The sequence below is a fragment of the Peromyscus californicus genome, unplaced genomic scaffold (assembly GCF_007827085.1).
Source record: "Peromyscus californicus insignis strain IS unplaced genomic scaffold, ASM782708v3 Scaffold_10__1_contigs__length_136768540, whole genome shotgun sequence".
In the NCBI taxonomy this organism is placed as follows: domain Eukaryota; kingdom Metazoa; phylum Chordata; class Mammalia; order Rodentia; family Cricetidae; genus Peromyscus; species Peromyscus californicus.
The window spans coordinates 89,693,508-89,706,163 of NW_026294391.1; the positions used below are offsets into that span (position 1 = coordinate 89,693,508).

The following is a 12,656-nucleotide window of genomic DNA, read 5'->3' on the forward strand; positions in this document are numbered from 1 at the left end:
TGCCTAAAATTTCAAACAAAGCCCAATTTTCTTCCAATGTGCACATAAAACCCCTTTTTTTAATGTGGAAAAAATTATCTTCTAAATAGTTTCCTTTAAAATATTTGATATATTAATTGACTTACCAAGTCTGTGTAGAACAGTAGAAATCCGAGGGAATTTCAAAATAGCCATCTAGTGTACGAGGTGTGAATCCAGAGAGAGTGAGAGAGAGAGAGAGAGAGAGAGAGAGAGAGAGAGAGAGAGAGAGAGAGAGAGAGAGAGAGACGGGGGGGGGGGACACAAGAAAGCATAGCCACAAGTTCTGGCTAAAAGCTTAAATCCAGCCACGTGTTCCCTCTTGAGCTAAGCTGGGGCTCCGGCTTCCTTAAGCTCTGACCATGTGCATTGGCTTTACAGGCAGGGGCCCTGTTTGGCAGGGCAGGCCTGAGTTGTTTCTAGCACCGGCTTTAAGCAAGTAGCTCCAGCTGTGTGTAACCACTTGGGGCTAAGGTCAGTCCGGCCTGAGACCAAGCCACCCTGGGCCTGAGCTAGGGAGCCGGGCCGCCCAGGTGGGAAACCGGACCTGCTGCCAAGCCAAGCCAAGCAGTTTTTAATGGATTCTTGTCACATTGGGCACCAAATGTAGATGAAACCAACCTTCTTATTAAATAAGAAACACAGAACCAATGCAAAGAAGAAAGCCAAAAGGTCAGAGCTAAGAGCTAAAAACCTTACCCTTCCTCTCACGGTGGTCCTGCCTCTCTGAAAGAGACCTACTTCCTGTGTCTGTCTTTTTTTTTTTTATAGAGTTTCTGTTCTGCCTTCTCATTGGTTGTAAACCCAACCACATGACCTCCTAGTCACTGCCTGTCTGTACAGACCTCCAGGTCTTCTATGGTTGGTATTGAGATTACAGGCGTGTGTCTCCATGCTGGCTGTATCCTTGAACACACAGAGATCTACCTAGCTCTGCCTACCAAGTGCTGGGATTAAAGGCATGCACCACCACCGCCTAGCTTTCCTAAGGCTTGCTAATAGCTCTGGTCCCTGGGCAACTTTATTTATTAACATACAAATAACATTTTAGTACAAATAAAATATCACCATAACTAGATGTAAAACAAAAATGACTAGACTGCTACACACAACTCCAGGAAGGCTACCTAGAAAAGAGGACCCTAAGAAAGACACAGGGATCGCCCAGTGACAGAGAAATGGATTAGATCTACATGAGCAAACTGGACATGGGGGGGGGGGGGTGGTAATGAAGGGCAAGTGTTGAGGGAAAGAGAGCTTAAGGGAGCGGGAGATCCCAGCTGGATCAAGAACAGAGAGGGAGAACAAGGAAAAAGAGACCATGATAAATGAAGACCCCATGGGAATAGGAAGAAGCAAAGTGCTAGAGAGGTCCCCAGAAATCCACCAAGATACTTCCACAATAGACTACTGGCAATGGTCAAGAGAAAGTCCGAACTGATCTACTCTGGTGATTGGATGGCCAAACACCCTAAATGTCATGCTAGAAATCTCATCCAATGACTGATGGAAGCAGATGCAGAGATCCACGGCCAGGCCCCAGGTGGAGCTCCAGGAGACCAATCAGCGAGAAAGAGGAGGGATTGTATGAGCAAGAATTGTTGAGACCATGATTGGAAAAAGCACAGGGACAAATAGCCAAACTAGTGGAAACACATGAACTATGAATAGCTGAGGAGCCCCCATGGAACTGGACCAGGCCCTCTGGATAAGTGAGACAGTTGATTAGCTTGAACTGTTTGTGAGGCCCCCAGGCAGTGGGACCGGGACCTGTCCTTAGTGCATGAACTGGCTGTTTTGAGCCAGGGGCCTACGAAGGGACACTTTGCTCAGCCTGGGTGAAGGGAGGAGGGGACTGGACCTGCCTGGACTGAATCTACCAGGCTGAGCTGAATCCCCAGGGGAGTCCTTGCCCTGGAGGTGATGGGAATGGGGGGTGGGCTGGGGGGAGGCTAGGGGGGCAGGAGGCGGGAGGACAGGGGAATCTGTGGCTGATATATAAAATTAAATTAAATTATAAAATAAAAAAATAAAAAATACTAAAAGAAAAAGAAAAAAGTTTGGTACTATTCAGTGACTCTTTCACTAAAATAAATATTGTATGTGAACAAATATTAGCTCTTGGGGCAACAAATACATTTCCTAGTTTTTTAATGACAAAATTGTGTATGTATACAAATTTTTTTCTTTAGAAAAGTTGTTATTTGTAGCACAGGCTGGCTTGTAACTCACCATACAGCTCGGGTTAGCGTTTGCCAGCAATCTTCCTGCTGTCTGGTCTTGAGTGCACGCATCACTCTATCTGGATCAGATTTTACAAAAAATTAATTTTAGGTGGTACTGAGGATTGAACCTAGGGCTTCATACATGCTAAACAAGTGTAATACTAGTGGGTTATATCTCCAGCTCTAGAGGTTGTGGTGGTTTGAATGAGATTGGCCTCATAGGCTCATATGTTTGAATACTTGATCCCTATTTGATGAACCTATTTGGGAAGGATTAAGTGTGGCCTTAGTGGTAGATGTACTTCACTAGGGATAGGCTTTGAGGTTTCACGACTCACACCATCTCCAGTGTGCCTCTTTGCTTCCTGTTTGTGAATCAGTATGTGAGCTCTAAGCTACTGTTTCAGTGCCATGTCTTCTGGCCTGCTCCTCAATTCTGTGCCTTAATGGTGATGGACTCCTATCTCTCTGGAAGTGTAAGCCCCAAATAGACCCTTCCTCCTATAAGTTACCTGGGTTATGGTGTTTATCACAGCAATAGAAAAGTAATAAAGAGATTTTGATTTAGTGGCTTGGGCTCATCTATGAGAAGCAATAGAGAAAGTGGCTTTGGGTTTTTAGTAGTAATCAGAGACCACACAATACTAGTTAATGGAAATGATTCTTTCCAAATCTTTGTTTCAATAAATTACTTTTATTTTTTTTTAAAATTCACACATTAAAATTCATTCTTTTGGTGTATAATTCTCTGAGTTTAAACCAACACATACACATTGTAACTATAAACAACATAAAGTTCCCATTATTTAAAAAAAATGCCTTGTGCCAACACTTGGTATGTACTGGTTTTTCTGCCTTATTGCTTCACCCTTTCCAGAGAACACACACATGAAATATAACAGTAAGCAGCCATTTGAGTCTGGCTTCTTCTACTTAGCAAATTACATTTAAGATTTATCCAAGTTGTTGCATATATGTTTCCTTAATTTTTATTGCTGAGTAGAATTTCGTCATCTGGATACACAAGTTTCTGTATCTCTGCACCAGTTGAAAGGTATCCTCGATTTTATTTTTCTCCATTTTTAAGTGGTCTGTAGGTCTAGTAAGGAGGAGGTAAGGTTTTCCACCTAAGAGGAAGGAGTCCCTTCTGGGAAGCCTGGCTTCTTGAGAAGTACATCCCTGGGTAACATGTGCAAGAGGCTGTAACCAGGGTCCTTCACTTCTCATCCTCTAAACGCTATCAAAAATTGGAGCGTTAATCAGGTGAGCAATATAGCAAATGAATAGAAGTTTGTCCTGAGTAAAGTCAGAACTCCTCATAGTGGGTCTGACAAATATTCTGGAAGCCAAGTGTTTGTAAGAATATTTAAAAATTATTTTAATTTAAAAAATACTGAAAAAGGTAAAAACCACTCCAAATGACACCATCTAAAAATGTTCACCAGGTGAAGGTGTCTTTTTAGCTTGTCCAGTCCCATTTCCAGAAGGTATACAACTTGTTATATATACATTCCCTATTTCTTTCCTATATTTGTTTTGAAATTATCTCTACAAACTATGCACATGAACTATTTACTTAAAAATGTATCCTTACTATACATACATCTTATACATACACACATCTTAATTTATAACTTACTATAAAATCTTGGATATGAGTACAAGTCACAATATATTCATAGATCGAGTCTACTGCTTTAATGGCTTTATAGTATCCCACTAAATGGATGTGCCATAAGTCACTCATGTTGACAGATGGACATTTGGATAATGTCCAAGTTCCTATTTTTGTGAGTTTCACTGAGATTTAATTCACATTCCACAAAATCCATCCACTTGGTATATTCATCATTAGACAACCATTAATGTGATTTATGAACATTTTCATCTACTTGCAAAGCATCCCCATCCACTCTAATCATCCCTATCTACCCTATATAGGGTATTACCAATTCTGGACACTTTATCTACATATACATGAAATCCTGCAATTTGCCATCAGCAGTGACTGGCTTCTTTCACTGAACATATTCTCAGGGTTCTTCCACGCTGTAGTAGTATATCTCAGAAGTGTTCCCTGTTTTTGTTTTGTGTTTTTTTTTTGAAACAGCTTGTGAAGAAATTGGACTACTGTTTCATTAAACATTTAGTAGAATTCAAATAAAAAGCAATTTAAGTCTGGGCTTTTCTTTATGGTTATCTTTCTTGCTGCTTATTTAACCTATTAGTTATTATGTCTATTCTGACCTCCTATATTTTGTTGTTGGTACTTTATCTTTCTAGGAATTTGTTCACTTTGGGTAGGTTAATTTATTGAAACACAAGTATAACAGTATTCCCTCAAACACCTTCTATTTCCCAAAGGTCAGTAGCAATAATCCCCTCATTTATTTATTTCTCATTCTTATTTATTTCTCATTCTAATAATTAGTCTACCTTTTTCTGCTATGTCTAGCAAAAAGTTTGCCAGTTTCTTGCTTAGACTCATTGCTTTTTTTCTATTGTATTCTACTCTTTTTATTTTGCATGCTTTTTTGTTTGTTTGTTCTAGGTATAGTTTGCTATTCTTTTCCTACAGCTTAGAATATAAACCGAATTACTGCTGATCTTTTTTCTCATTAAAGAGGCTTATCTCTAAACACTTCCCACATAGATAAGAAGTAGGTACTGAGAATCAAACTCAGGTCTTCTACAAGAGCAGCAAGCACTCTTACCCAGAGCCATTTCTCCAGCCTTTCTTTTGTGTTTCTTTATTGACCTACTTGCTATTTAAGTGTGACTAATTTCCACATATTTGTGAGTTTCCCAATTTAATGTTACTTATTTCTAACTTCCTTCCAGGTGGTCAGAGGGCATGTTTTATATTACTTCAGTCTATTTATATTTATTAAGGCCTGTTTTGTAGTTTAGCTCATGATCTAGCCTAAAGATGTTTCATACGCATGGGATAAAATCTATATTCTCGTGTTGTAGGTAGACTGTTCTACAGTTGTTTTTCAGATCTACTCAGCTCAGTGTTGAAGTATTCTACTTCCTTGTTTAGCATCTGTGCAGCACTCCTTTTAGTAGAAATGAAGAGTATTCCACCTTTTCAGAGATGTGTCTCTTCTCCCGTCGTTCTTTACTTTGCTACCTTGCTTCAGGTTGTTTTAGGGCTCTGTTGTTATAAAAATATGATTAAAACTGTTACATCTTAAAAGATTGACCTTTTTAACAATAAATATGGATCTTTATCTCTAGTGGTATTTTTGTTCCCTTTTCCTCAGAGTTTGGGGCATGACAGCTATGCAGACTATTTCTACATGCTGCAGGGCTAACAATTCATTACAATTATCACTTAATGCAATGTTGCTATTTGTAAGAAGTTGAATTGTTTACAGCTTCTAAAATTAGTCATCTTATTTCTCCTTTGTTATATCTGTTCCTATGAATTTATGCTTTTTTTTAGTAAAATAAGCATTTTTTCCCACCTTCTTTGTCTGTTATTGGCAAATACATTGACTTTTATGTTACAGGAGATACAATGCAACTATATACAACTTAATATAACTTCTAAAAATTAGTTAACAGAATCCCAGCACTGGGGAGGCAGAGGCAGGTGGATCTCTGAGTTTGAGGCCAGCCTGGTCTACAGAGCATGTTCCAGGACAGCCAGGGAAGCCCTGCCTCTAAAAACCAAAAATAAATAAATAAATAAAGTTAATGGAATAAAGGAAAAAGTATTCAAGATTATCTTTTATAGTCACACAATCCCCATTGTCTATTCTAAGTACAGATTCAGATTATTCTTGAAGGTCACTTGCTTCCAGCTTGACAAAGGTCCTTTTGCATGTCTTGTGTGGTCTGCTGGCAACACATTCTCCAGCTTTTAAAACTTATGTGGAGGATATTTTACTTTTCACTGTGACTTCCACTGTTTCTGAGATCTTAATTATGTCACTTTTTCTTGGTTTTAGTTTTTGAGACAGGGTCCCACTGCTTTACACAGGCTGGTTTTGAATCAGGGCTCAACGGATCCTCCTGCCTCAGCCTCCTGAATAGCTGAAAGTATAAGAATGTGCCCTGGCTACCATCCCTATTTATGATGAGAAGTTAATCGTTAATCTACTTAGAGTTTCATGATAAATAATATTTCAGTTTTCTTTGGTTATTGTCATGATTTTCTGTCTCTTGAGTTTTCAGTATTTTATTATAATGTAGCTGGGGTTTGCATGGCTTTTGCAATGGTTAAATCTTTCTCGCTCAATTTGAAATATTTATTTATGTGTATTTTTGTACATACATATGTGGGAGTACACATGCCATAGCATATTTCTGGAGGTCAACTTACTGGAATTGGTTCTCTCCTTCTATCATGTAGGTCTTAGGGTTTGAACTCAGGTCTTCATGATTGGTGGCGAGTGTCTTTAACCACTAAGCCATTTTGCTGGTCCTCTTGCAGTATTTTTACGCACCTTTCTTTCTCTGTTTTTTTTTTTTTTTTTTTTTTTTTTTTTTTTTTGTTGGTTTTTCGAGACAGGGTTTCTCTGTGTAGCTTTGCGCCTTTCCTGGAACTCACTTGGTAGTCCAGGCTGGCCTTGAACTCACAGAGATCCGCCTGGCTCTGCCTCCCGAGTGCTGGGATTAAAGGCGTGCGCCACCACCGCCCGGCTTCTTTCTCTGTTTTTTAAACGGAATTCTTATTATATATTGTTTGATGTGCTTAGTGGAGTTTCCCATATGTCCTTCGTTTTTTCCCTTGGATAATAGAATCTCATTTAACCCTTACTCAGTGAGGTAAGTAGCACTATTACTCTACTTTATAGATGAGATAAATGAGGTTCAGGTGAAGTGACTTTTGAATTTAAGGGTAGTAAACAGGTGTGACTATGAAGATCACAGGTCTGACTCCAAAGCGGGTACTATCTCGTCTATACTCTATTGTGTTTCTATTCTTTAATAACTATAAACAAATCACTAGGGGATTTGAGGCAGGATGCCTATCTTCTAAAGTATAGAACTTTCTTTCTTTGTCCTTTTAGTATTCTTTGCTAATTTGTTCTCTCTCAAAAGTTCATACACCTAATGTTTAATATATATTAGGCAGTTACTCCATGTTTAATGTCTATTGTTTTGAATTCAATAGTATCATGAGATTACCAATATTTTGGTTTAAAAGATGTCAATATCTTTTTGAGAACTCTGAAAACTTAATGTGGAAGCAATCATTAAATATGTGGATAAAGCCAGGTGGTGGTGGTTCACACCTTTAATCCCAGCACTCAGGAGGCAGAGCCAGGTGGATCTCTGTGAGTTCAAGGCCAGCCTGGTCTACAGAGCGAGATCCAGGACAGGCACCAAAACTACACAGAGAAACCCTGTCTGGAAAAACTAAAAAAAAATGTGGATAAACTCATAAATCTACCTACTGTAACTGTTGAAAGTTCAGACAAAACAGTGAGTTCTAGTAAATAAATATTTTAACACTGAATTAGTTTTAAATATTTGTATATAGGAAACAGTCCCAGAAAAAGTGTTATCTCTAGGACTAAACATTAAATTAAAGAACTTTCAGAATCTCCAGAACAATCCTGTGTAACATATCCTGAGAATTAAAGGTTTTCATATAATCTTAATGTTCAGGGTATTATCTGTCCTATAAAGTGCTTGATTATTATCTTTAATACTCAGGATAGTGTCAATTTTATAGTCTTTTTCTAGACTATACAGTATTTAATTATGGAAAATATTTCTACCAGTTCTCTAAATGCTGAGAGCCAGTGTCTTAATTACTAATATTTCCTCTTAATTTTTAAACAAATTTCTATGTATATATATATTGTAGATCTTAGATTATGATGAAAGAAAGATCAGTGTGTATGCTTATACACATATATATGTCCAAATGTGTTGATATGCACTCTAGCAACCACTGATTTCTGCACTCCTATTTGTAGCAGATGTTATAAGGGAAGCACCCTGGACAACTGACTGTTGCTTTTTGTTCTTTCCAAACTCTATCACCAATATTTTCCCATGGAGTTTATATCCATTTATTTGATGCAATGCTTGCCATGCTATGTCTTTATCTGGAAAAAAATAAGAAAAATGCATCAAATTACATAGCACTTAATCACTCAATTATTATTACAAGGTTAATTTGGATTGGTTTGCTATAAAATCATACTGATGTTAGACGTTTTTATCATGCTTATAACCCCCAATTTGTATGCTAGCAAGATTAAATTAATGGGTAATAATAATAATAATAATAATAATGACAAAAGACCCTCAAAATGTGTATTTGATTCAAAGATATAGAAGAAAAAGGATATATAGGGAGTGAACTGAAGAAATATAAGTTAAACATAATTATAAACATGCCTCTATCTTAGATATAGATATGAAAAACAATTTTTTCAAAATTGTTACACAAATAATAGAAGTTATTACATTATTGAGCATACTTAGCCACTTTTTTTCTTTTAGAGGGAAAGTGCTTGTGGGAATCCTAACTGGGATAATGAACTTCTTTTGCTGGTATACAGAAAATTCGTGTATATATTCTAAATTGAGAATATAGAGTGCATAGCAGGAATATTCAAAATATGAGCCTCAGAGACCATATGTAAGAAATAAAGAGGAGGTAGACTTTGGACAAGAGTCTGTGGAATTGTAAGTAGACAATACTGAGATCACTTTGTCTCAGATATACCACAGATTTTCAAGTGTGTACTATAGCTGTTAGGATTAGTAAACTAGCCACAAATTAAGAAGTGTAAAGCTGGGACTGGGAAGATGGCTCTAGTAACAAGATGCTTGCCATGCAAGCCTGAAGACTTGAGTTTGGATCCCTGGTACTGGAAGCATGTACCAGTAATGCTAGAGCTGGGGAGGTAATTCCTTGTACCTCACTGACCAGCCAGCCTAGCCATACCAATGAGCTCTCAGTTCAGGGAGAAAATTAAGGAGGAAGAGCAACTGAGGAAGACAGACACTATAGGTTAGCTTCTGGCCTCCACATGCACGCCCATACAAGTTCACACATGCATATGTACACACATGAACATATGTACACATATATACTATACAAACATGTACACATAATAATATAAAGCTTTTGTATTATGCATCTTTCAATTAGTAGGTTATATATATTCTGTGAAAATTCACAAAATTTTAAAAAACTTAATAGGAATTCTCACTTCTAAAGACTGAAAACCAATGGTACAAGGGATCTACAAATCTTCAATGAGATAGAAAAGACAGCACAAGGTTATATGAGAGCAATGAAAAGGGGATCGGCAGTTTTCATGTGTAAAATCACTTGCCCACATAAAAATTAGCAGAGTATTTAAATTTAGAGGCAATGAAAGATATGTCATATCTAGCTTCTTCCCACAAAAGACATATTGGTTAACTTATTATTGAAATCAGAACTACTGTATTATTCGTGCATTTGGATTAGAACACAAGCCATGCACTGACATGCAAGTGATATTGGAAGAATGTATCATCTTAAAATAACTATGAATTGGTAATGATTAATCAATTAATTAGCTTAAAATCACTTAGTCCTAAAGGAATAGGGCATAACTATATGTGTTCTGATAACAATACCAATATATTAACTATGAATAATTCTATTATAATATAGAGTAGAAATAGTACTGTTAATAAAAAGAAAATAAATAAACATTGGTAGGGTAGAAAGGAAATGTCAAAACATGGGAAATTTAGGACACTGGGGTAAGGCGGTAATACAGTATCCATAGAGACGAGGAAGTAAGTATAGGAAGTAGGATCTAGGAATACCTTCCGTAAGCTAAGGCTGTATCTAATTCAGCAAGGTAATAGGTAGCTCACATGAACTGATGCTGCAATGGAGTGATTATCTAGTTGAAGTTACTTACTGGGAAAGGTGATGAAAGCCTGTCCCCTCATGCGTCCAGTCATTATTTGGAACTGAATGGGTGGTCCTGTTTTCTCCTGGAACCGAGCAAATAATGAGACAAGGTCTCTTTCTTTCACCTGAGGACTAAGGTTCTTCAGGTATAGCACCTAATACAAATTGAAAAGTGACAAAAAATATCACAGAAAGAAAGCAACTCTTTCATTACGGCCTGAATTACTTTCAGATAGGAGACTGAACAGTCATCTAACGTTATTCTCTCCAGAAAACTCTAAACTACAAGGCCTGAAACAAACCAAGTCAGAAAGAACTCAGAAAGAAGGTGACAGCAACAATGTTCTGAAGGATATAAAAGAAATGAATGAGTAGGAACTGAGCACATCAAACAAAGCGCGCTAGCAAACCCTTGGGACAGACAATCCAAGAACACATTCAATCTCCTTTAAAAGTCTTCCAAAGTCAGCTGTAGGCCAGGGAGGTGGCTCAGTGGTTACAAGTGCTTGCTGCACAAACGTGAGGGCCTGACTGTCAATCCCTAGTACCTCATGTATAAAGCTAGGTGGATCCCCAGCACTTGCTGGCCAGCCAGTCGAGCTAGTTGGTTTCTAAACTCTGCGAGACACTATTTCAAAAAGTAAGGTGGAGAGCAATAGAGGAAGACGTGACATTGACCTCTGGCCTCTATGTATGTGCATGTGTGTACACACACACACACACACACACACACACACACACACACACACACACACACAATCCTCACAAATATACAACACATATACATAAAAAAAAGTTTTAAAAGTTGGCACAGTGATGAAAATCTATAGTTCTAACAACTAGGAAGGTTGAGCTGAGACAAGAGTCCAGTCTGGGCAACATAGTGACATCTTGTCTAAAAATTAAATAAATATACAAATGAGGAAAAAAGAAAAACGAATGCATGCACAAACACTTCAAGAACCGATAGCTTCGAGTGTCTCTGAAATAGATGTGATTAGATAGGGTTAAGATGAGGATGGTAAGTTGAAAGCTGTTGCAAAATGAATTAGAACTTTAGCCCCTCTGCAATGATAGCACTGGGTGAGGGCAACTCACCAATCCTGGTAGAGTATTGAAGGTCAATTGTCAGAAAGTGTGGAATGTCTCATATAGCTGAGGTCAAGAGTAGTGCTTTTTGAAAGCAAGGAGACTGAAGATTGCATACCAAATACTGGGACCACCTATATCTGACCACCATTCCTCTATTAGAACACGGGTAGCTCCTCTGCAAGAAAGCACAGGGACAGTCTCCTCTAGGGGAACTAATCCCCAAGAAAGACAAAAATACTGACTTGGAATAGGGGAGTTCTCCAACAAATGATCCAACCAGATCATCTGGTTCATTGTTATTACTATTTTGTTATTTTCATTTGGAGACAGAGTCTCACTATACACCCCAGGCTGGCCTAGAACTCACAATCCTCCTAAGTGCTAGGATTATAAAACATCACCTTGAATTCAAAGTACACAAAGGCCATGATCTCAGAGCTTCTAAACAACTTTACACTCAGAAATAAGGACAGGGATTATCAGGCATATGAGAAAGGCTTCTAATGTAAAGGATAGAAAACAGGGGCAAAAAAGCAAATGAGAGAAAAGAGAGACCATGAAGAAAACAGAAGTAAAAAACAACAACAATCTGTGACTAACAACCTTAGGAAAATATTTGATCAATTAGTAATAGGATGCTATTGAAATTTTAATAGAACAAAATATCTTATATGTTATTTAATTTATATATTATCAGCTTAAAATATTGTTTTATTTACAGTAATCACAAAGAAAATACATGGAGGAAAATAAGAAAAGAATGAAATGTCTACTGACAAATGGATAAAGAGAGGGTAGCATATACACAGACTGGAATATTAATCTTTAAAAGGAAAATCCTACTGTGAATGAGATTTTCTGGAAAGAAACCATACCATATGCTGAACCCTGTAAAAGGCTGAAAACTAATCAGAACTTCAATGACTGTGGAGGGGTTGGGATGATGCAGGCCCAGAACCTAATTATAGTTTATTACCTTGAGCTATCTTTAGCCACCCTTACTATCCGTTCCTTGCCCATCTCTGTGTCTGACCCACCATGCTTGTGATTAACAAGTGAAATCTTCTGAAATGTATTCACAGATCACTAGCTTCCTTTCACCCACCCAAACGCTGAGAATGCCATCAGAAAGCATGAGGTCCATAGCAGATTTCTCCAATTTGCTGTAACCCACCTACCTGATATTTCCACCAACGTACTTGAAAATACCTTGATTTATGAGTCTCTTTGTTCTTTCGTTACTATAAAAAGTCACGAAACTGTTACCATCTTGCAGCATGGATGTGGGTAACCTGAATTTGTATTGCTAGGTCATAGTCACTGATATTTGGCTCAAGAATAAACTACCTCATCCTTTTCGAGGTAAAACTTGTATTTTTTTGTTTTCCATTAACACTATCATATGCTATGACACAGATAAACTTTTAGGAGTATAT

At 37.7% G+C, this 12,656-nt stretch overlaps 1 protein-coding gene across 4 annotated transcripts in view; it reads right to left on the bottom strand.

Annotated features, from left to right (window-relative positions):
• Positions 1-2,891: 2,891 nt before the first annotated feature.
• Rbm41 (RNA binding motif protein 41) overlaps positions 2,892-12,656 on the bottom strand; it is a 52,856-nt gene continuing 43,091 nt past the window's right edge. For 3 of the 4 annotated variants that reach the window (XM_052736673.1, XM_052736663.1, XM_052736677.1), the window contains 2 exons: positions 10,136-10,283; positions 5,715-8,311 (listed from right to left, as the gene is read on the bottom strand). In XM_052736673.1, the coding sequence (XP_052592633.1) occupies positions 8,145-8,311; positions 10,136-10,283 (315 nt within the window). In that variant the 3' untranslated portion in view covers positions 5,715-8,144. Of the gene's footprint in view, positions 5,401-5,714; positions 8,312-10,135; positions 10,284-12,656 lie in introns of those variants that run through there. The other variant, XR_008217825.1, reaches the window with a different exon arrangement.